This window comes from Phlebotomus papatasi, chromosome 3 (genome assembly GCF_024763615.1).
Source record: "Phlebotomus papatasi isolate M1 chromosome 3, Ppap_2.1, whole genome shotgun sequence".
NCBI lineage: Eukaryota > Metazoa > Arthropoda > Insecta > Diptera > Psychodidae > Phlebotomus > Phlebotomus papatasi.
The window spans coordinates 84,662,755-84,687,364 of record NC_077224.1 but is presented as its reverse complement, the minus strand read 5'-3'; the positions used below and the strand labels follow the sequence as shown (position 1 = coordinate 84,687,364).

Here is a 24,610-nt window from a genome sequence, read left to right as displayed (position 1 = left end):
TGGGAACAGTTGCGACGGAAACAGGGATAATTCCAGTAAATGTGGGAAAGGAGATTTTAGATTTTAGAATATCCAAATAGAATCTTCAGTATTTGTCTGTCTTGCCTTTTGGCATAAATTAGATCAGGGATATTTCCATCTCTCTCTTTAAAAAATAAAAAAAAAATCGGGTTTCATTCAGGAAATGTGAGAAGCACTTTAGTTAAGTTTAAGACCAATCGGAGAATTTGAAATCTTACGACGACGACCAAGAGGAATCCTCAAAATAAAAAAGCCAAAATCGTGAATATAAAACCATCTTCATTTAGCCGAAAATTGGATTTTTTTGAACATAGAACTTTCCATCATTTTTCCAACACTATTCCTACGACACTTCCTACCCTTATTTTAAATGCAATTGGAGAGGATGCGTTTTTTACTGGGCAGGCAGATTGAGGAGGAGATTCTGCCCAGGAGGCAGGTAAGTGATGCCTCTGGAACGAGACAGTTGATAGGCAATGTCCTCAGCTGCCTCAATCCTTCGCAATTCCACCAAACCATCACCAGCCTGAGCCAGAGATTTGGCCAGAAGTTCTGCAGCTTGGGCATCTCCCTCAGCCGAAATCACCGTGGCCTTCTTCTGCTGCTCGGCCTTCTCCACCAGGAATCTGGCCTTCTCGGCCTCCTGCTGTGCCACCTGCTTCATCTCAACGGCCTGCGTGAACTCCTTCCCGAAGGTCAAGTGTGTGATGCTGATGTCATCCAGGATGACACCAAATTGCGATGCCCTCTCAATCAAATCCTCACTTACCTTCTGGGACACCATTTCTCGCTGCGTAATCAACTCACCGGCATCAAACTGAGCCACAACAGCCTTTAGCACTTCCGTTGTGATCGATGGCAGGACCCTCTCGTCGTAATCCGATCCGAGAATGGTGTAAATCCTGGGCAGTTGATCGGGTACGGGCCTGAAGAGAATCCTGAGGGTGATATTGACATTCTGGAGGTCTTTGCTGCCCGTCATCACGGGAACATTGCGTGGCTGGGAGCGAATGTCAAACATTATGGGTCTCTGCACCCAAGGTATGAAGAAGTGAGTTCCCTCTCCCACAACTCCCGGCTTTATCCCAGTGAATCTGTCAAAAATCACTGCCCTGTGACCTCCATCGACTGCAATAAAATTTACTGATAAGAAATCCACCGGAAACTCCCTCTCTCTTTCAGGGAAGATACTCACCATTGTACAAGGCTGAGTTCACAACTCCACCCACAAGAGCCACTCCCAATCCAATCTGGCCAATTCTGTTGAACAACTGCGCTGCCATTTGTGCTGATCTCTAACCTGGAAAGGAGGAAAAAGAGCTACCAATTAGCCGGAAAATTTCCACCGCATGAGAATTTCATCACATTCCCCGCGGATGGCATTTGTCCATTTGCCAGCCTCTTTGAGGAATGGAAGGAGCTTCAGAGACACCATGAGAGATTCAAGAGAAGATACTCACTTAGTTCCAATGAGAATTGCAGGAATTATTGACTATTTTTGAGGAAAATTACACAGAGGTTTTTCCAGGTTATGAGATAATAAGGAACCCAATAAAAAATGTCGGGGCAGGCTGCTATAAATTTAGGGTTGCCATATTAAAGGTACTTTTGCTATAAATTTAAAATTCCATTTTAAGACTGAAACTTTGGAAAAGAAAAAAACAGGTTACATTAAAAAAATTATCTAAAATCGAGAAATAATTTTACTCACATTCACATGCTTAAGAAGTCTGATATGGAAGCAGTAATTATTTTTTGGAATGGATCAATATTTTTTGAATGGATTGAAAAATATTTAATTTTATTCAATAAATAACCGAGTACATACATTTACAGAATCATTCGAATCATACTTTAATTTTATTTATTATTATAGTCGAGTTCCTCAAATTTGAATGGTGGTTGAGTTCAAAATGTAAAAGTTGAGATTATGTGAAGAAAGTCTTGCGTGGAGTCTGAATAAGAACCATTTTCCTCTGGTGTTTCCTCAATATTATCGTATTATATTGACTTCCTCAACAAATTCCATTTCTTTTACAATAAATTACATTGATATATTCTCTCTAACTCTAAAGATTATCTTTCTTAATTTAAGGAAAGTGCATTTTACAGGAATTCCGTTAAGTTTTTTAAAATATTGTTCAAATTTGAGGAACTCTACGGTATTATTAAATATTTCACTATTATCATCAATAAAAAAGATTCCTTCAAGGGGTAATTCATAATCAATCATATTGGTTTGGGTTCCCAAAAAAATGTATGGGTTCCCCGGGTTTCCTGAAAAAAATATATGGGTTCCCCAGCCAGATTGGCTCGAGTTCCCCGAAATGAGTTACCCCTCGGATTCCTTGTTGTATGACATATCATAACAACCAAATTTAATATTTTGAGCATGATATATTATAAATACTGAACGTACATAAGTCATTCTTAAATAATAAAAATTAGAGAGTGAAAATTTATAGATAAATATGTAGATAAATTAATTTCGTGTAGTGATAAACCATTACAGTATATTGTATTATTGTATTGTATTTATTTTTCATTGCGATTGACAATATTTTACTCATGTTCAATCTGTCATACCTTGTGGCTTGCAGCCATTGCCGTCTTAGCATTGGTGCCCAACCTCAAGGCTGAAAACGATGAAAAACCCCTGCACAGGTGGTATTGTCAGGTTTACATTTTTACATTCTTAATATTAATTCTTGAGTTTGTCCATGAGTGCCAAAGTCAATGATAAGTGTAGAGGCCTAGCTATACTAGCTGCTTGGCCATCGGAGTGCAACAAGATATTACAACAGATAAAAAAATCAAGACCGTAAATGAATTACTCCAACGAGTTTGACAAAATAAAACTTAAAAAAGCAAAAAAACGAAAATCAGAAAAACAAACCAGATCGAATTAGTACCGGATCAAAGTGATGGAACACCACCACCAACCAAAGAGTATAATTTTGTCACCTTTGCAGAATTGTTAATAGAATTTTCCTGTTAAAAATTAATATGACAACTTTTCAGGAGAGCCATTTGAAGTTGGCGATTTCCTATGCTGCCCGTGTAATTTTTTTTTCGAAAAAATTCAATATCTCGTTATCCGAACGCCGGATGACCACCAAATTTTCACCAGTTGTAGATCTCGATCCCAGAAACAACATATCTCTCGGAGTAGTATAATTCTAAGTCGACTTAGAATAGTATGGAATGGAGCCGTCGAAACAGAAACAAATGTGATAATTTTACCCCATACTTCATACTACTTACTCCAGTATTGGGGGCAAGGAAGGAATCTCCACGCGTTTTTATGGATTTATTTCGGAACTAAATCGGTGCTCCTGTATAGTTCCCGGGGACTGATTGATCCTTCCACCACGAGGATTAAATTGATTGTCGAAAAACAAATCATCTCCAGTAGAGAGATGTTCAAGGTTCCCCCTGAACCGAAGTATCGTCTCCATAGTCACAAAAAAAGCAAGAGCAAGGCTGAAGTCTCGTATGAGCTTTTGCCACTCTGTCAAACCACTTGACCAATCTCCGGGGGAGGCCAGACTCAATCTGTGGAAGGAAGTCTTTCCACCAGATTTCGTCGAACTAAGGGAGAGCCTTCCTCTTGGTGGTGACCAAGACTGGAAGACATGGACGTCTCTCAATCGTTTGAGAAGCGGAGTAGCGCGCTCTAGAGACAACTGGGCGATAGGGATTCTCCGAATGTGACATTCTTTGTGACTGTGGGGTGATCTAAACCACCCCCAATTGTGTGTTTGACAGTTGTCCCCTGCCTCATGCGGAACAGTGTATTTGATGTAGGCAGGTCCGCTTGCCATTGACGTTGCCTGTTTTTGGGCAAAACAAATTTAATTTTAGGCCTCAACACAATTAATATAATAATTCCAGAATTTTTAGAATGATCACAAAATTACCTTTTAAAAAACGGCTCGATAAATGTGTTTCTTTAGAGAATACAGGAAAATGACTTTCATAAAGTTGTAGAGCGGTAAATTTCATATAAAAATGAGCTAATCAGAAATTTCTGGGGCGTTCGGGTATAGCTTATAGGAAAATAAAATGGCCGTTTTGTGACTTTTTACCCCACTCTCCCCTACTTTACGTTATGTACTTTAAAAGCCTCTAGATATTGAGAGTAATTTTCATTAAGTATAAGTATAGCCTTTTTAGGTAATCACCTGTAGTATCACCTGTATACTGTAGGAAAAGCGTTAAAATTCCGCAAAAAAAACAGTTGTTGAAGAAAATTATTCATAATGTGCAGACCTCAGAGGAAAGAATTACGTGTGAGATTAAAATAACCGTGGACTTGGAAAGCGGGCAGAGAAGCACAACTGGTGGTGGTGGCCCGACAAGATTACTCTTGTTAAGAGTGTGTTGATGTACTTGTAGCTCAGGATCGACTGACTGCTTGTGAGAGCGTACTATCAGTAGGCACATTGGCTCTCTGCCTAAAGTCTTCTGCTCATCGGAAGGTATGATCACTAATAGGCTTTCTTAAAGATGCACACCCTTCACCTCCCACTCAGAGGGCTAACCCTAAGGGACAAGACAAGGCACACACGTACCCAATCAGTCTTTAGGGATTCAAAATAACGGCAGGATCTTTAGCCACGGAACCGATTCGTTTTACATACTTCATTTTTTTCACATTATTTTAGTTTTAAAAAGAAATTAATTTTGTGCTGAAATGTTTTGCATTACGAAAAGTATCTCCCGCGTGTATGTAATTATCCTACGTTACTGATCAGGAAATCAAGAGTTTTTTTTTTCGATTTTATCGTTGTTTCATGGATCTCATATCTCATCTACTTTTTCTGTGCTCCTTCCGGTGTCTATGGCAGGTTATAATTTGGAACCAATCAGCCTAGATTTTGTTTTTTCAGTAAATCATATAATTTTTTCAATCACAGGATATTTTGAATCAGGGGGATTTCTGCTTCAAAAATCTTTTACTCTATCAACTTAATCATGAAATCTCCAATCGGATAGATAATAGAGTAAAAATAATTTGAAATATCTAGCTGAGCACACAGTTCTTGAAAATTTCATGAACCCTAATTGAAACTTTGAAAGATTTTTGGATATTTCTACGAATAATCCATGGACATTGGGTAGGTCTTGTCGGTGGAAAAGTCTGTAGTACATTGTTTACTGGGATGATGGGCACCGGCTCATCGGCCGCCATCTTTATGAGTGCCGTATCAATTAATTAGGTGAATTTCGGCAAAAACTGCAAAAATTCTTCAACTTTTGCTTAAATTCTTGCTCTATCTAATGTAAATACATTGTGGAAAGTGTCTAGATCACAGGTAACTACCCACAAAAGTGTTTTATGTGTGGGAAAAGTGTGAAAATTGTGTGCAAAAATGGACTTTTTTCCCAACAATGTGGTTGACTCATTTTGACGTCGCATTCGTTTTTTTTCCCTCCTGGCCCAATAAAATAAAAAGTCATCCATCACGGTGAATTTTCCACGAGAATTTGCATTGTTTTTTCTGTGAAAAGTGGTGATAAATAGACGCAGAGGCAGTGAGGTGTGTGTGGGAATCCTTCCTGTGGACCCTCGTGTCCGGAAAATGTGCTCAAGGAGCTTCATTTCGAGGTTTTTGTGCTTCATGGCTCTCTGACAATGTGATGGAATTTTCTTGGGGATTTCCTCGGTCTGAGGGACTTTCTGCTGATGGAAATTCCTTGGCAACTGCACCTGGGTTTCCTTGGGGATTGACTTATTGATTTCCGGATGAGGGATTTTGTGAAAATTCACGAGAAAATTGCAACAAATCGATGCGCTTCCTAATCACAGATTTCAGAGACATCGCAAGCAATAATATTTGTCTCTTATCGCGAAGGTTATCGGGATTTTCTGACTTGTGGAGCATTTTTCCACACCGTTTGCCTATTGGAAACTATCCGCCAAGGGCAGTTGCACAATTTCCTTGATAGATTCCCTGGAAAAATTGCCTCTTTTGAGGTCTCTTGATACTCAAGTTCGCTTCTTTTTGTAGTTGCTAAAGACGAAGAAATGAATTCAATCGGTCCAATGGCTATTGCGCCAACGGAGAATGGTCTGCACCAGGAGAAAGTGGCTATTCTGGATGCTGGTTCCCAGTACGGAAAGGTAGGTGTTCCCCTAGAACTTTCCGGAAAAGGTTCCAAAGATCCCTAAAAAATTGCCTCCATCCTTCAGGTGATTGACAGAAAAGTGCGTGATCTTCAGGTAGAATCGGATATTCTGCCCCTAAATATGCCCGCTCTGGCGCTCAAGGAGCAAAATTACCGGGGCATTATTATTTCCGGGGGCCCCAATTCCGTCTACGCCCTCGATGCACCCCAATACGATCCGGCCATCTTCAAGCTCAGCATTCCAATTCTTGGCATCTGCTACGGGATGCAAATGATCAACAAGGAATTCGGGGGCTCCGTGGGCAAGAAGGAAGCCCGCGAGGATGGACAGATGGACGTCACGGTGGAGACTTCTTGTCCACTCTTCAAGTAAGTTCAATTAATTATGCATCACATGCCTCCTTTCTGCTTAATTTTGTCTTGAAACTTTGAAAAACTATTTCTGTAGGGGAAGGCTTTCTGGCTTCGAACACTTCATATTTTTTCTGACACATTTTCTGAAAAAATAGGACAGATTCATTAAAGGCCTCTACAAATTGGGAGCAATTTTTGTCAAAAATTGCATTTTTGACAGAATTTTGACATTTCTGCCTACAGCACTGCAGCCAATTTCCTTCAAAAAAGCATTTTTTGACGAAAATTGTTCTCAATGTGTAGACACCTTAAAAAAATATGGGGAAAATATGAAGTGTTCGAAGCCAGAATGTGTGCGAAGCCTGAAAGCCTTCCATTAATTGCTTATAGCCCAAACGGTTTGAGATATCAAGATTTCATCTTCGGTAACCCTCCCCCCTTAAATCCACTTTACCTTTGCGATACAGTAGACTCTCTCTCAAATGGGCATTTGGGGCAAAATGTCATCCGGTTTAGCGATAGAATTGAACGTCAAAGCCTTTGTAAAATCCACAAAAAGCGCTCAATTATAAAGAATCAAGATAAAATAGGAAGAACTACATCGAATTTGAGCGAATTAGCTTCATAATTAAACGTGAAATTTGTCAACAAAATTTGTCGCCCGATTGAAAAAGAGCCGATTGAGAGAGAGTCTACTGTAAATAGTCGTCAATCTCGGGTAATTTTCACTCTTCCCGCTAGTGGCGCTCACGTCGCATTTTTGAGTAAATTGGGTTCTTCAGATCCTTGAAATATTTTTCCAATTACAGTAGAGTCTCTCAAATTTGAATCTCTCAAATTCGAACGCCGTTTGGATTCAAAATGTCAATTGTGAGGTTATGTTAGAAAGTTCGTATTCTTGGTGAATGAAAATCATATTTATGTGCTTTCTGAATGTTTACATACATTATGGTCGTGTAAAATGAAAAGGAAGTATGTTACCACTAAGACTTGTGAGAAAGTGCGAGAATTTGATTCAAAGTACAATTTAATCTTACAAAAATTTCGTTCGTTTTGAAAAAATCGTTCGAATTTGGGACGTGAGAAATGTCAAAAATATCCCCCGAGCGTTCGAATTTAGGAGACTCTACTGTACTTTTTCTTGAATTTTAACAAAAACAAAATGCAAAATAAAAAAAATCAACAGTGAACTCGCAATGTTTTACCTACCGCCGCTAGGGGCGCTTACATCGCACTTTAAAACCTTTGTTTTTTAGAACTCAGTCAAAATAAAATTTGTCTTCGGAGACGTTCAGGTGGAATTTTCGCTGTGATTTTTCCAAAGCACAAGAACATTCCTTAATAAATCTCCAAGAGAAAGCGCCTTTCCGGAGGCAATGAAAAGGGGATAAAATTGATCAATTCGTTCCATTTTCCGTTGGAGTTGATCGCAATCTTTTTTTCAAACAGATTTTATTAAAATTGCATTTCGATGTAAACGCCCCCAGCAGAGCACAGTTCATATCAATCACAATGGGGTTCATAAAATTCCTGCCCCATTATTAAATAATGACCTCAATTCTGAGACCAAGATCAAGATCAAAAAATTCTCAAGATTTTGGTATTCTGAAATAAAAAAATCAAGTTCAAGATGTCAAATATGGAATCTTGAAATCCAAGACACAAACCGTGTGGATATCAAGATTGAGCCCAAACAGATGTAGATTTTGATTCTCCAATAGTGTCTTGGATGAAAGGTAAATGGAACTCTATTTGCTCAAAAAATCGTTGAAGTTCGAAGAATTCAAATTCAATTTCGGATTTTCATACTAAATTTTCGAACAAGGTGGGGAAAATTTATCAAATATCACACTAAAAAGCTGGCAAAAGAGTTACTCAGTGATTATGGAGTAATTAAATGTTTGGGCAAAAACAGTAAACGTCGCTGTTGAGTTTTTTCCTCACAACAATGTGAAGACCGTCACATTTTGACACTTCAGCACTTCGAAATTCGAATAGGATGTAACTTCCGCCACCTTGCGAAAGTATTAAAAAGTAAGAAAGTCTCTTTTTTGGATCTTCAAATAGATTTTCGAATTTTTCAAGATCTACTTCTGTGCGGAAAGATTATGACCATTTGATTAGTATTAGTAAAGATATTGTGAATTATTTAAAAATATACCTATAAAATAAAAATTACTAATTATTTATTTATTTATTTATTTACATTTTTTTTATTCATTATTTATTTTATTATTTATTTATTATTTTATTATTTATTTTAAAAAAGTTTCTCAACTTATTAAAAAATTTCTACGGGATTTTTCGATTCCCGTAGATTTTTGATATTACTTTTCGAAATTTTTAAATATATTTTAAAGCTTATTAAGAGAAAAAAGGAATATTTTTTTAATTACTACCTAACAAAATGCAAATAATAATTTAAGGATAATAAGGAATAAATATGTAAATAATTAAATTAATAAATAAAATATTGGGTTAATGATTAAGTTATTATTTGTTATCAAATAATAACAATCAATCAGAGTGTTAATTTTAAAATCACGAAAATTGTAGACAATTTTGATATTACCAAGATTTAATTTATAGCAAACTCAGCATATTTTATCATTCCTGGAGAAATTTTCTATCAATGAACATTTTTCGGTGTACTTCGATCTTCAATTTAGCGGGTTATTGATTTAAAAATAATCTGTCATTCATACAATTGTCGCGAATTAAAATGTTCGGAGCGCCAGGAGCTTTCGGAACGAAAAATGGTAATTCCTCAATAATTACCAAAAATATGGTCATAGCCGAGATACGAAGTGTAAAAAAATGGTTATCGCTCAGTTGTCGCTGTCTCGGCTATTTACATTTACCCCAACTCTGTGGGCGCTCACGGGAATTTTAAAAATGATTTTTATAAATTCGTTCAAAATTGTAGGCAATTCATATCAAAATCTTTCAGTCCGTTTTCTCTGAAATCGGAACTCCCTGTAAACCAAAAAGGGAGAAAAAGGAAAAAAGACTGTCTTAGATAATGTTGACTTATGGGGGGCGGTCGTCGAAGACCGGAAGGCGATATCTCTTTCTGTTTGGCCTCTAGTCGTGTCAAAAGTTGAAAAAAAGAGTGCATTATACATCTGCTTTCTCTTTGAGTTCAAGCAGTAAAATAAAACGGACAAAAACTCAGTGAGGGATTTTTATTTCGAAAAGGGGATTTCGAATGAAAATATCCACCTTTAAATGGACTTTAAGTAGCTAAAGGTGCCAAACCAAAGCTTTCCGGAAGAACAGAAGGGGCAAAGTTGCTGAGATTGATGCAGAAATGTATCTCTCATTACTAAACTTTGCTCTGATACTATCTTCCCAAATTAATTTGTGCTACAAAAAAAGGTTTGGAACAACTAGAAATTCGGTTTGCAATAGAATTTCTAGCTACATCTTACCTTTACAATTTTTCTCCAGTGCCAAAAGAGAGAAATGCAATGTAATTGACCTTTTTGGCACTTTTGGCGGATGCATAAAACAAGCTTTTTCTTGTGCATCTTTTCAGTCGAATGAACATCAATCAGACGGTTTTATTGACTCACGGCGACAGCATAGATCGCGTCTGTGACAAATTCAAAGTGTCGGCCGTGTCGAAGAACACAAACATCGTGGCGGGAATCTACAACGAGCAACTCAATATTTATGGTGTTCAATTTCATCCAGAGGTTAGAGATTTTCACAGATTTTCTTCTTTTCTTTTTTTGTTTTTGAAGGAGAGGAAGAGTAAAATAATGATTTGCAAAATTTTCCTCTGGAATGGCTTACTTTCAGGTTGATTTGACGGTCAATGGCAAGCAGATGCTGTCGAATTTTCTCTTTGATATTTGTGGAATGTCTGAGAGGTTTACTCTGCAAAATCGCAAAGAAGAATGCATAAAGGCAATCAAGGAGAAAATTGGCAATAAAAAAGTTCTGGTAAGTCTGAAATATTTTTCAATTATTTTGCTTTTCAATTTGCATTCATTTGCTAAATTATTTGAGAAATTCTTGAATATTAAGTCACGCGAAGAAAAACAAGATTTCAATTATTTATTTTATTAAATTATTCTCTTTTTGCATTTTTAATAAAACTAATTTATTTAAAATTTGTTTTAGAAATAATTCCATATTTTCCAAAAAAAATTTTGTTAAAAAAATTACAATTATTTTATATTAAAAAAATATACAATTTAAATAATTACAGATTTTTTAAAATTATTTTATTTTATTTTTTTAAAAAATTTTATCAAGTAACATTCTTCAATATCCTAAAAAAATACTCCACATTTTTTAAATTTAGCTTTACAAAAATATTTTGAATGGCAAAGTTTCTATTTTTGTAGAATACATCAAAACAAATTGCGCATTATTCTCTTTTAACTCAGAAATTAAAAATTTCTAAGGTTAGAATTTGGAACAAAACAAATATTTTAAAATTAATTAGATTTTTTTGCATTATAACTAAAAGTAAGTTTTTTTTTGTCTCTCAAATGGAAAAATTTGTGAAGTTAATAGAAATAATTAAATGTTTTTCAATTTGATTGGTCTTTTGGAGGTTATGTTCAACATAACCTCATTCTGCAATATCTTATTCATGAAAATTCCACAAAATCTTCTATAATTTTGTCATTTATTTTAATAGGATATAATAAAATCTTTCTAATCTACTTTAAAATAATTCTTAAAGAACGCTAAAATTTGTAAGAATTGTAGTGCGTAAAATTTGGAATTTCGGCCTGCGCAGAATTCCGGACAAAACCAATTTTAAGTTCGAACAACTCTGGAAAAGATTTATTTAATAAATTTAAAAATCAATTAAATAATCTTTAAAATACAAAATTTAAAGTTGTCCGGTTTTTAAATAGTTCTCTTTTTTCATTGAAAATCCGCAGTGTCCGAAATTACAAATTTCAAATTACGAAATTTTGAGTGATACAAATTCATTTGAAAAATCTCGGAATATCAGACATACTTAAACTGCCTGCAAATCGTTATAAACCGATAATTATTTTTAAACGAAATTTAGGGTAAAGTTTGCAATTTCGGACAAAGCAGAATTCCGGTCAAACCAATTTATAGTTCGGACTACTACTTAAATTAACGAGTTTTCAAGAGAAATTGTGCGTTGTCTGAAATTAAAAATTTCGGATAACGAAATTTTAAATGATCCAGATTCATTTGAAAGATCTTGGAATATCAGAAAAGCTACTAGAACAGTTTTCCGAAGATTGTTCAGAACCGATAATTAACTTTGTGAGATATTTAGGGTAAGATTTGGAATTTTGAACAACACGGAATTCCGGAAAACGAATTTAGTGTTCGGACAACTCCTTAAAATGATTATTTTGAAGATTATTGAATTATTTTTTTTTAGTAATGTTTTTAGGGAGTTGTCTGACATCTAAATTGGGTTTCACCGAGATTCTACATTGTCCGGAATTCAAAATGTCGGACAACAAAATTTTAAATTATTCTGATTCATTTGAAAGGTCTTTTAATACCAGAAGAGCTTCAACAGTTTTCTGAAGATTATTCAGAACCGATAATTATTTTTGTTAGAAATTTAGGGTAAAATTTGGAATTTTGAACAACACGGAATTCCGGAAAACTAATTTAGAGTTCGGACAACTCCATAAAAACATTGTTTTGGAGATTATTTAATTAATTTTTTTTAAAATAATGTTTTTAGGAAGCTTTCTGATCTCTAAATTGGGTTTTACCGAAATTCTACATTGTCCGAAATTCAAAATTTCGGACAACAAAATTTTAAATTATCCTGATTAATTTGAAAAGTCTTTGAATATCAGAAAAGCTTGAACGGTTTTTCAAAGACTGTTCTGAAGCGATAATTAGTTTTGTACGAAATTTAGGGTAAGATTTGGAATTTTGAACAACACGGAATTCCGGAAAAACTAATTGGTTATTCGGACAACTCGCTAAAAACGTTGTTTGGAAGATTATTTAATTTTTTTTTTAAATATTGCTTTTAGGAAGCTCGCCAATCTCTAAATTGGGTTTTACCGAAATTCTACATTTTCCGAAATTCAAAATTTCGGACAACAAAATTTTAAATGATCCAGATTCATTTGAAAAATCTTGGAATATTAGAAAAGCTTTAACAGTTTTCCGAAGATTGTTCTGAAGCGATAATTAGTTTTGTAAGAAATTCAGGGTAAGATTTGGAATTTCGGACAACACCGTAGAATATTTCGGTCAAACTAATTTAAAGGTCGAACGACAACTTTAAAAGTTGTTAAGAAATCAATTAAATATATTTAAAATACTTTAGAATTATTTTGAAGATAATTTAATTGAGTTCTTAGGGAGTTTTCTGAATTTTAAATTGGTTTTACTTGAGATTCTGCGTTGTCAGAAATTCCAAATTTCGGACAACAACATTCAAAATGATCCAGATTCATTTCAAAGGTTTTGAAATATCAGATAAGCTTGAATAGTTTTTTAATGGTTATGAACGCATAATTATTTTTTAACACGAAATTTAGGGTAAGATTTGGAATTTCGCACAACATAGAATTCCGGACAAACCAATTTAGAGGTCGGGCAACTACATAAAAATTGGTTGAGAAATCAATTAAATAATATTGAAAATACTTTAGAATTGTTTTGAAATTATTTATTTGATTTTTTTAAAGAGATTTTAGGGAGTTGTCCAAATTTTAAGTTGATTTTCACCGAAATTCTTGATTTTCTGAAATTCCTAATTTCGGTCAAAAACGTTTGAAAGGCCTAGAAATATGAGACAGGATTTTACTGTCCGAACTTTCAAATTATTTTTAAAATATTAAACAGTTCAAGATTGTGTGAAATTCCAAGACCTTTCAAATGAATCCTTTTTTATGGCAATCGGTTAAGAAATATGCTCCAGAGAGGCTTTTAATTTTAAAAAACTTGGAAAAAATTGAAAGTTAGAAAAAGTCATTGCTCTCACCGCTCGTGGCGCTTACATCGCATTTTGTTAAAGATCCCTTTTGGTCTTTAAAAAAGGCAATTAAGACCAAGGGAACTAGTATTATTTTGGAGACGTTCAGGTGGAATTTTCGCTGTGATTTTTCCAAAGCACAAGAACATTCCTTAATAAATCTCCAAGAGAAAGCGCCTTTCCGGAGGCAATGAAAAGGAGATAAAATTGATCAATTCGTTCCGTTTTCCGTTGGAGTTGATTGCCATCTTCTTTTCAAACAAATCTTTTCAGAGAAGCGCCCCTAGTGGCGGTCTGATGAAGCTTTGTTGTTAGAAAAAGCTATTTTTTTAACAGTGGTTAATGATGATAAGGATTTTAGGTTCTAAATTCAGATTTTTAGAGAGAATTTGTTGTTTTTGTAGCTTCTTGCGAGTGGAGGAGTTGATTCGACAGTTTGTGCATCTCTCTTAACTAAAGCCGTGCCTCCATCTCAGTTAATTATTGTTCACATAGATAATGGTGAGTTTGATATTCCAATCCGTTTTATCCTGTGGAAAAATTCTTGGAATTCAATTTGTGTGTTGTTTTCTTTCGTTTGTGGTGAAGGATTTCTGAGGCAGAATGAGAGTCAGGTTGTTGAAAAGTGTTTCAGTGAAATCAATATAAATGTGATTGTGAAGAGGGCACATCATCAATTTCTCAATGGGACAACAACAATAAAGCAACCTGGATCGCACTACAGTACAGACACTCCAATGCTCTCGATGACGACAAATCCGGAGGATAAGAGGAAGATCATTGGGGATGTTTTTGTGAAAGTGACAGATGAAGTTATAAAGGAGCTCAAGTTGAAGCCTGAAGATATTCTTCTGGCACAGGGGACACTCAGACCAGATCTAATTGAGTCAGCTTCATCAATGGTTAGCACTAATGCAGACACCATTAAGACACATCACAACGACACAGAACTCATCAGGTAAGCATTTTTTTTGCACTTTAAATTTATTTATTTTTTGTTTCCAGAGATGTTTTAGATGAATTGAAATATGAAAGTCTTTTTTCATAACTTTGATTTTTTTTGCGGACCACGGAATTTCTCGTGAATTTTAGGGAATCGCGGAATTTTTTGTGTATTTTTGAGGACCGCGGAATTTTTCGCGGATTTTTGAGGATCACGGAATTTTACGCGGACTGTGGATTTTTTGTGGATTTTCGCGAACCGCAGAATTTCTCGCGGATTTTTGCGGATCGCGGACTTTACGCAGACCGTGGAATTTTTTGCGGATTTTCGCGGACCGCAGAATTTTTCACGGATTTTTGCGGACCGCGGAATTTTACGCAGACCGTGGAATTTTTTTTGCGGATTTTTACGGATCACGGAATTTACGCAGACCATGGATTTTTTGTGGATTATCGCGGACCGCAGACTTTTTGCGGATCGCGGAATTTTTACGCAGACTGGAATTTTTTGCGGATTTTCGTGGACCGCAGAATTTAACGTGGATTTTTGCGGACCGTGGATTTTTTTACGGATTTGCGTGAACCGCATAATTTTTCACAAATTTTTAAGAATTGCGGAATTTTAAGCAGACTAGAATTTTTTTTGCGGACCGCAGGATTTTTCGCGGATTTTTGCGGGTCACGGAATTTTTTTATGCAGACCGTGGAATTTTTTTGCGGATTTGCGGGGACCGTACAATTTTTCACGGATTTTTGCGGACAGCGGAATTTTACGCAGACCGTGGAATTTTTTTGCGGATTTTTACGGATCACGGAATTTACGCAGACCATGGATTTTTTGTGGATTATCGCGGACCGCAGAATTTTTGCGGATCGCGGAATTTTTACGCAGACTGTGGAATTTTTTGCGGATTTTCGCGGACCGCAGAATTTTTCGTAGATTTTTGCGGACCGTGGATTTTTTGCGGATTTGCGCGGACCGCATAATTTTTCACGAATTTTTAAGAATTGCGGAATTTTAAGCAGACTAGAATTTTTTTGCGGACCGCAGGATTTTTCGCGGATTTTTGCGGATCACGGAATTTTTTTATGCAGACCGTGGAATTTTTTGCGGATTTGCGGGGACCGTACAATTTTTCACGGATTTTTTCGGACAGCGGAATTTTACGCAGACCGTGGAATTTTTTGCGGATTTTTACGGATCACGGAATTTACGCAGACCATGGATTTTTTGTGGATTATCGCGGACCGCAGAATTTTTGCGGATCGCGGAATTTTTTTATGCAGACCGTGGAATTTTTTTGCGGATTTGCGGAGACCGTACAATTTTTCGCGGATTTTTGCGGATCGCGGAATTTTACGCGGATTGTGGATTTTTTTTGCGAATTTTTGCGGACCGCAGAATTTTTTGAGGATCGCGGAATTTTACGCAGGCCGCAGAATTTTTCGCGGACTGCAGAATTTTTGCGAATTGCGGAATTTTACGCAGACCGTGAATTTTTTTTGCGGATTTTCGCGGACCGCAGAATTTTTCGAGGTCCACGGAATTTTTTGTGGATATTCGCGGACCGCAGAATTTTTCGCGGATTTTTGCGGATCGCGGAATTTTTCGTGGACTACGGAATTTTTCGCGGATTCTCGCAGATCGCAGAATTTTACACGAACCGTGGAATTTTTTGCGAACCGCAGAATTTTTCGCGAATTCCTAGGGGAGCGCGGAATTTTACGCGGACCGTGGAATTCTTTGCAGATTTTCGCAGACCGCGGAGTTTTTCACGAATTTTCGCAGACCGTGGAATTTTTAGCAGACCGCGGATTTTTTCGCGGATTTTTGCGAATCCGATATATTCAAATTTAAAGTTTTTCGGAGATTTTTCTGCATTTCTCTTACAATGCTGTTCATAATAAAATGAAACTTGGCATATCTCAAGCCTAAAGGCCTCTACACATTGGGAGCAATTTTCGTCAAAAATTGCATTTTTGACAGAATTTTGACGTTTCTGCCTACAGCACTGCAGCCAATTTCCTTCAAAAAAGCAATTTTTGACGAAGATTGTTCTCAATGTGTAGACACCTTAAAGAAAGCTTTATGGCTGTCAAGTTTGATGTCTAATTATCTCGAGTTGCACGCATTTCGAGGCTGTCTGTAATGAATCTAAGCTACCATAAACTTATCTGGACTTTGAATTTGCCCCCAATCTAAATTTGCAATGAAAGAATCACACCCACCGTAAGCCCAATCAGGCTTATCACTGCCTTTTATCAAGTTTTAAGGGAAGTGTCCGAATTTCCCAACTGGTGTGTCCGACTTTCGGTGCTGGCCGAAATTGCAAACTCTCAGTTAAACAAGATTGCGAGCAAAACACGAATTAAAGTTTCAATAAAACAATTTCAAGTTAAATTATATTCATAAATGGACGAAATTTAGAGCTGTCCGAAATATTGCTCCGTTCCCATTTTACGTCCCAAATAAAAAGTTATAAAGGGAATAATTGATGGATACGATTTTTGTTATTTGCTTTTGGGGCAGAAAACTTCGTGATGCTGGTCGTGTTGTTGAACCTCTCAAAGACTTTCACAAGGACGAAGTACGAGCTTTAGGATATGATTTGGGTTTGCCAAATAAATTGGTGGAACGACATCCTTTTCCGGGGCCAGGATTAGCCATTCGGATCATTTGTGCCGATGAGCCCTACATCGAGAGAGACTTCTCAGAAACACAGGTTAGACATTTTTCTTTTTCTCTTTCCCTGGGAGACGTTCAGGTGGAATTTTCGCTGTAATTTTTCTAAAGCACAAGAACATTCCTTAATAAATCTCCAAGAGAAGGCCTTTCCGGAGGCAATGAAAAGGGGATAAAATTGATCAATTCGTTCCGTTTTCCGTTGGAGTTGATTGCAGTCTTCTTTTTAAATAAGAACTTTTGGGAGGGGAAAGGGAGTGGATTTTGAAGTAATGAGGGTTGATTTGCAGGTGATTGCTCGTGTTATAGTGGATTACAATCAAAAATTGCTGAAGAATCATGCACTGCTGAGTCGTGTGTCCGGAACGACGTCGGCGGAGGAACAGAAGGAACTACGAAGGATCTCCAGTGCGATAAAGCTCACAGCCACAGTTTTGCCAATTCGGAGTGTTGGTGTTCAGGGGGATAAGCGTTCGTACAGCTATGTTGTGGGGATTTCGAGTGAGGGTACACCAAATTGGGGGGATTTGCAATTCCTGGCCAAGATAATACCGCGCATTTTGCACAATGTCAATCGAGTTTGTTATATATTTGGCGAACCTGTACAGTATCAAATCACCGATATCACACATACACATATATCGCGCAAGACATTGGCTCAGCTCAGAGTTGCCGATGCGATAGTGAATGAGGTGAGATCTCTATAAAAAAAGCAAAAAAAAAAAACCAAAAAACAAGGTAGGAAAAAAAAATGCTCAAATTGTCGTCCGATTGGACACATTTGCAGGCACTGCAAGCTTACGGTTGCATCAGACGCATCTCGCAAATGCCTGTAGTATTAATTCCACTTCACTTTGATCGTGATCCAGCCAACAGGATGCCATCGTGTCAGCGTTCAATTGTGCTGCGGCCGTTCCTAACGAATGACTTCATGACGGGTGTCCCAATTCTGCCCGGATCTGAAAATCTACCTATGAATGTAAGTCTCCGCATTTTCTTCATTTTTTGCAATTGATTTTCATTTATCCTAGCAGAAAAAAATTTCTCAGGAGATGTTCAGGTGGAATATTTGCTGTGATAACTCACAAGAATATTCCTTAAATAGTCTCCAAAAGGAAATTTTTTGACTTGAATTGGAGAAGAGAATAAAATTGATCGATTTCCAAATCGATTGCAATTTTCTTCTCAAACAGAGAAAATTTTCATTTGAATATTTCCTCTGGAGCTTGTCCCATTTTTTTAGCTCACAGCGCACAGAAATACCACTTGATGCATTTGTGGAACTTGAGTGTCTTGGCTAAGATAATCCACAAGAAATGTCATTTCTGACACAAAAAAAAAATTTTGCAAAATTTGCAGAAATGCCTCTATAAAAATTGACAAAAGTAATGAAAAAATCATAATCACGAAATTTAGTGACCGGAGATAAACTGTGGAACGGGAGCAAGGAAGGAAACTCCACGTGTATTTAAGGCTCAGTCAGTCCCTGGAGACTGACTGATCCTGCCACTACGAGGCTAAAATTGAGTGTCGAAAAGTCGTGTCCCTTTATTAGGCAAGTCATATGTAAATTTTATGCCTCGACACGATTAAAAAAAATGTGGAACGTTAAAAATATAGAATTATCCGAGCACTAAACCCACCAGACATTTGACAGATGTGACTTCTCATGGATCTGTTTCTTTTTTTTTAATCCCAGAATTCAGACCTTTTAAATATTTGTGGTAGCAGAATTGCAAATTTTGAAATATGTCCGCTTTGTGTCTCGAATATCTAATGAATGAATACTAAAGACATTTGATAGATTTACCATCTTGATCTTGATTTCTCGGCTTCAGTATATCAAAGTCTTTAAATATTCTAGGCGCATGGTAGTGAAAAAAAATCATTGGAGAGAAGATTGTGAAAATATTTAATCAGAGACATAATAGACAAGTTCCACAGTCGAGACACTTCACTGGCAAAAATGTCAACTGGATAAAATAGATTAAGGTTATGTTCAGGGAACTATTTTTAGGGCAGTGAACAGAGGGCCTTAAGTATTGAAATGAGTTGAAGAATTCAGACGCTTCTGTGGAACGTAGATGGAAATGTGGAACATTGAAAATCAAAAGTATCGTTAACGATTTAAGTAGCGTGTAGACTCGTTCTCGTTCAGCGAGTATTCTATACTTAGCTTTCATGTGAATAACTATACCGTCGGTTGCATCAAAAGAGAGGGTTGACACAAAACACATAAAGATATCGCACACTTTATAAGTGACTTGAGAGCGTCGACACACACAATAAAATTGGAGGTGATCTCTTAGAGGCATTTAACGGGACTAATTATTGTCCCAAGATATTGGCCGCCCGTTGTAGATGGAACTACGAAGGGTGATTTCGTATTTCAGGCCGAAAAAAAATCATCTGTTACTAAGGCAACGAAGGCAACTGTTCTTAAAGGCTGTTGTTGCGGATCCTTGGTAGTTCCACTGGGAAATTGGGGGTTTATCATTTATCATTTACCTTAAAAAAAGATTAATTACTGTCCAATATCTTCTAAGATGTCCAGGAAGTGGTCAAAAAGCTACCAAATTTCTGCTTTTAAACAGATTTCTCATAATATTTTCCACAATAACACTTTAAAACACATTTCTCTCAACTGAGCTTTCTGAAAAGCTTAAAAGATACTTCCGGGATAATCAGAATTCACTAAAGTCAGGAAAACATCCTCGAAACCAATCTCTCGCGTTGAAAAGTGTCAAAATCATCGGCCATATTGTAAAAAATGTCGCTCCTGCCTAGATGTTTGTTACAAGGTTGATGTCAAAAAGCAAATAGCGGGAATTGACGGGAACCGTTACATTTGATGCCTAGATTTTTGGGGACGAGCGTACCCAAAAACTTTGAATGAGTTTTTTGAAAATTTAACGGAGTTATCACACTAGAAAACTTCACATTAAAGTTAAAGTGAAAAATTGCTCATTAAAATTTCTAGAATCACTCGAAATCGCTGATTTAGTCAGGACACATTGCTAGAATTGCCCAATGTCACGATGGCACACGGGTTGTCAGATGAGTGTTTTGTTTTTGAAGCATTTCAGTCGTTTGAGCGAAAGTGTGAGATTTTAGTGAAGAAGAGGAACTTTTCCTCCTGTACACTACTTTTATGTCGTACAAAAGGACCCGTTAAGCGAGAGATTGGCTCCTAACGCGACCTTCACGTGGTGTTGAAATTCTCTGGGACGACAGAGAATTTTTTTTTTTGACATAAATAATTTTCTCCGGATAACTTCGGAGGAATTTATAGAGCTGCTTCAAATCGTAAGGCTTTATTTTCAAAAGAAGACTACGAAAATGAGGAAGCCAATATCACCCAAATCCCGAGTGAGGTGTGAGTTCCGGCGATTTGTGACTCAATTTGTCGCAAACGGCCTCAAAACCATCAGATCGGCTGCCTCTATTTTCGTATTCCCGGCAGTTGTAGTCCCAAATGACGGTTTCCTGATGCACAGTCTCAATTAATTCGACCACCATTTCATTTGACCACGAAGTCCTAGAAGTTTATGAAGGAATATAAAATGTAGATCGAACACATTTTTGTTTAGCGTTTTTCTTACTTATCCTCTGCACCGATCTTTTTCAATGTCTTTTGTCCATTCTCCATCTCGTGCGCGATAAATAGTAGGTATTAGCACTACTTTTTATCACAAGTTAATCACAAATAAATTGGTGAGAAAATTGTGGCGCAGAAACTACCCAAATGACTGCAATAAAGTAGTACCTGATGAAAATTTAATGAGCAAATTTTGCTCATAAATTTGCTCACTTCTCATTAATTTGCCCATTAATTATCAATCGTATTTATACTATTTCAATCTATTTAAACCAATTTTTGTGACTCGAGTCCACTTTTTTATCACTAAATGAATCGATTTCTAAAAGCTCTTGACGAAAATTGCACATTAAGATACATATCAGCAAAAATTAATGTGAATCACATTAAAATTTTAATGTGAAAATCTCTAATGTGATACCACGGTAAGAAAGATTTATTTTTCAAATTTTATGCAATTTGTATTTGTTAGTTATCATACTTATTGGCACCGAGAGGTTTTGCCTTATTCGGGTCTAGCAATATCAAAAAAGTCACAATATCTGCAAGGAGGCAGAAAATCGAAAATTCACGATTTTTGACCAAAAATATCTAAGCTCAGGAGTTAATTGGGATCCTGCAAAAAATATCCTAGATTTTGACATCCTTATAGTTTGTAATTATCCAGAAGAATCGGATTTTTATCGATTCTAAATAGTCTAAAAAAATTCTTTTTTCCATGGGTACCAGAGTTCCAAAGGAGACGAAAGAGTTAAACTTCAACTTTGAATTGCTTCATTTACATCCTGGAGTTAAAGATCTTTTTACTTCTCGGTTCGTCCGCATGGTGGCTGAAATACTTTCTGTTAGAATTTCGAAGTGTTAGTCTTCACTTTGCTGTTAAGTGAAGCCATTTAGCAAATTTTCCGAATCTTGTGCGAAAATTTAGTTCGAAAATTCAAAAATCGCAATAGGCAAGACCCAACAGTCTTGCCTATTGCACGACAGAGATCCCCAAATTAGTTTGCATTATTTCACTAGTTTTTTTCTTGGGACGCCTTGTAACGGCTATTTTTCAGAGTCGAAATTAAATTTCTCTACAGACGGCGAATTTATTAACAGATTCCACAAAATGCTAATTCATTTGAAAGGTCTTGGAATTCTGGATGAGACTGAACCAGTTCAGTTCCCTTCTGGAATATTTTTTAGGGGATAATACTAAAGTTATAAATTATAACAATGATTTTCTGGGATGTCTTCATATGGATGAACCAGAAGATCCTCGTAGTTAATATCAATGCAGAAGTCGCAGAAGTTAATGTCTGACCACAGTGATCCGTGTAAAGTGTTTCTAGGTTTAGTATACTAATTCTGTGCTAAAAAGTGAGGGCGCTGGAGTAGCACTAAAAATGGGACAAAGCTACGAAAAAAATTGCTTTGAAATAATCATTTTTGGCAACAATCATCAACATAAAAAAACCTTTATGTTGGCTTTTCCGACAGGTCGTGGAAAAGATAGTTCGTGATATTCTCTGCGTACCTAGCATTTCTAGGGTGTTATACGATTTGACGCCTAAACCACCAGGCACCACAGAATGGGAATGATTTCATTTCCGGCATCTCTAAAAGAAAAAAAAAAGAAAAATCTATCATCAACATTTTTTGTCATCTCTATATAGTTGTTCAAAGAGAAAATGAGAGAGAAAAAGAGCGAAAGAAAGAAAGAAAAAAGGAAAGGAAGAATGTGAGGAACAAAAATATGAAAAGAGAAAATCCAAACAAAAGATGTAACATCAAAAGGCAATTTTCACGGAGAAAAGTGACAGTTTTCTTTTTGAAGAATCTGAGTAAAGAGGACAATTTAGATGCAGAATCCAGTTACATAAAAAAATTATATATATATAGAGAGAGAATGCAGAAGACAGTGAATTCAGAGAAAACAAAAAATAATGCTATCGTGAAGAGAAATTGCCTCTTTTTAAAGTTTTTTTTTCTTCTTTTTATGTTGTTGTGTGCGAATGATTAAGAAAAAAAAAATATAGCTGACGTATGAGAAGTTGGAAAAAAATATCGAACATTTTAAAAAAGAAAAAACAGTGGAAAAAATGCTGAAAACTTGGTTTATAGAGTTTTAAATAAATAAAAAAAAGGATGGAAAATAAATCTACAGGACACTGATAACAGTAGCTGGCGCATTATGTACGTTTTATTAAATTTTAAACTAATATTTATATATTACAAAAATAAACTTATTGAGATAGAAAAAAAACACACAAATCTGTTCAGAGATGAAACATTCAGCAGTGGAATTTTCTACAATTTTAGGTTATGTTGAGTTTTTCGTACTTATTTTTTTTCTAAAATTATTTAAAACGAAAAAACAGACCAGAGATAGATAGAAGGTGCTAAAATAGCTGAAGAAAGATAAAAATTGCCAAAAAATATGGTTTCAAAGTTCTTAAAACAACTTTTCATGCTAAATGTTTCATCATTGAGAAAATCCCATGAATTCTCTTTCCAGTGAAGCTTTGTTGTAGAAAATTCTCACACAACATTTTCTTGTAAAAGTCCATAAAACAGAAAGTCTCGAAGAATTCTTCGCTTTTCAGTTTTTTTCCATTTTTTTTAGGATTGTATAACAAATAAATTTGACACATTAGTGGAGAGAAATGAACCTCACGCGAAGGGTTGATGTGACAAATTAAATAAAAAAAAAGAATCCCCAAGGCATTTTTAACAGCACTTTTTGTCATTTTTGTCGAATTCTTCAGGTCCAGGTGAGATTTTTCCTTGAAATTGGAATTGCTGATTTACAAAAGGTAAGTATTTGAAGAGGTTATGTTGATGGTATCATGAATTTATAATCGAAAAACTAAAATGTTAGGTTTTATTAGCCATAACCTATAAAAAATATCTATTCACGTAGCTGAAGTTAGCCGAAATCTACTCAAAAAAAGGTTTGTGTCTTGGATAGTTCAAAAGGCGCATCACCCGAAAGAAAGGTGGGTCGTTGATCTTAGCGATTCTCCTGAAAAAAAAAATTATTTCAACTGAAAGAATACGCTAATAAATTCTTCTACTAAAAATGCATTAGAATTAATTCTTTTGATTAAATATATCACTACCTGAAGCGTGTCCACGATAAGATTGTTCCCAAGAATAATGCTTTAAAAATGAAGTTTACATAATATAAAAAAAAGAAAAATATTTTTTGAAACTTTAATTCATTGTAGATTTTTTTAGATATATTAGTTTTTTTATTCAAGTATTTGATTGGCGAAATCTTGAATCTTTTTCTTGAGTCCTCCCATCAAGGTCTGTACAAGATCATCACCGCGATTTTTGGTTGTTTCATTCCATTTTTTTCTTGAAGTCCTCGATGTTCTCGACGTGTTTAGCCTTCTTCTTCAGATTGTATTTGATAACACTGTGCGACACGTTGTGGGTGTCTTTGACGAGAGTGCCTAAACTTGTTAGAGGATCATTTAAGGGTCTCAAATCTCAAATCAAACTCAAAAAGTCCGTTTGTCCGGTCCGGGTGACGTCTAGATTTTTTTAAATAAACATTTTTTAGTTTTTTGCTGTCTTCTAAAATTCAAAAATTTATATCTCCGGTCCTATTTATCCGGTGGTAGTCACATAAAGCTAAAATGACGCGTAATTTCATCCTCTATAACTTTTGTGAACATATCAAGAACCTACGATGAAAATAAAGTATATTTTTTAAAGATTTTTTGAAAAAGTACACCCAAAATTGTGCCTTTATGTTTTTTCGATCTTCTTATAATTCTCCCACTTAAATAGAACATTTTGTGAGGCAATTACTATTCCTAAAAGTGAGTGAATTTAATATTCTTTCATTTCCTTTTTGTTTGAATTTTCTATCTTAATTCGTTTATTCACAATAATTTATTGAAAATAAAATGTATCAAATCATTTGGAACAATTT

At 35.8% G+C, this 24,610-nt stretch overlaps 2 protein-coding genes across 4 annotated transcripts; one reads left to right on the top strand and one right to left on the bottom strand.

The window, feature by feature from the left end:
- Positions 1 to 280: 280 nt before the first annotated feature.
- On the bottom strand, positions 281 to 1,614 carry LOC129806115 (protein l(2)37Cc). Of its 2 annotated transcripts, none has more exons than XM_055854474.1 (3): positions 1,482 to 1,614; positions 1,217 to 1,316; positions 281 to 1,149 (listed from the first exon to the last, which is right to left on the bottom strand). In XM_055854474.1, exons 2-3 carry the CDS (start codon positions 1,302 to 1,304, stop codon positions 416 to 418), a joined length of 822 nt encoding a protein of 273 aa, XP_055710449.1. In that variant the 5' UTR covers positions 1,305 to 1,316; positions 1,482 to 1,614; the 3' UTR covers positions 281 to 415. The 2 variants fall into 2 exon arrangements, with proteins under 2 accessions (XP_055710449.1, XP_055710448.1); XM_055854473.1 differs by having other exon boundaries at positions 1,217 to 1,321; positions 1,482 to 1,594.
- Positions 1,615 to 5,171: 3,557 nt separating this feature from the next.
- Positions 5,172 to 23,389, top strand: LOC129806114 (GMP synthase [glutamine-hydrolyzing]). 2 transcript variants are annotated; one of them, XM_055854470.1, is made up of 11 exons: positions 5,172 to 5,339; positions 6,036 to 6,148; positions 6,218 to 6,522; positions 10,046 to 10,205; positions 10,312 to 10,455; positions 13,864 to 13,960; positions 14,048 to 14,417; positions 16,932 to 17,124; positions 17,375 to 17,776; positions 17,872 to 18,063; positions 22,165 to 23,389. In XM_055854470.1, the coding sequence occupies exons 2-11, from the start codon at positions 6,053 to 6,055 to the stop codon at positions 22,264 to 22,266; spliced, it is 2,061 nt and encodes a 686-aa protein (XP_055710445.1). In that variant the 5' UTR covers positions 5,172 to 5,339; positions 6,036 to 6,052; the 3' UTR covers positions 22,267 to 23,389. The 2 variants fall into 2 exon arrangements, with proteins under 2 accessions (XP_055710445.1, XP_055710446.1); XM_055854471.1 differs by having other exon boundaries at positions 5,181 to 5,564.
- Positions 23,390 to 24,610: the final 1,221 nt, after the last annotated feature.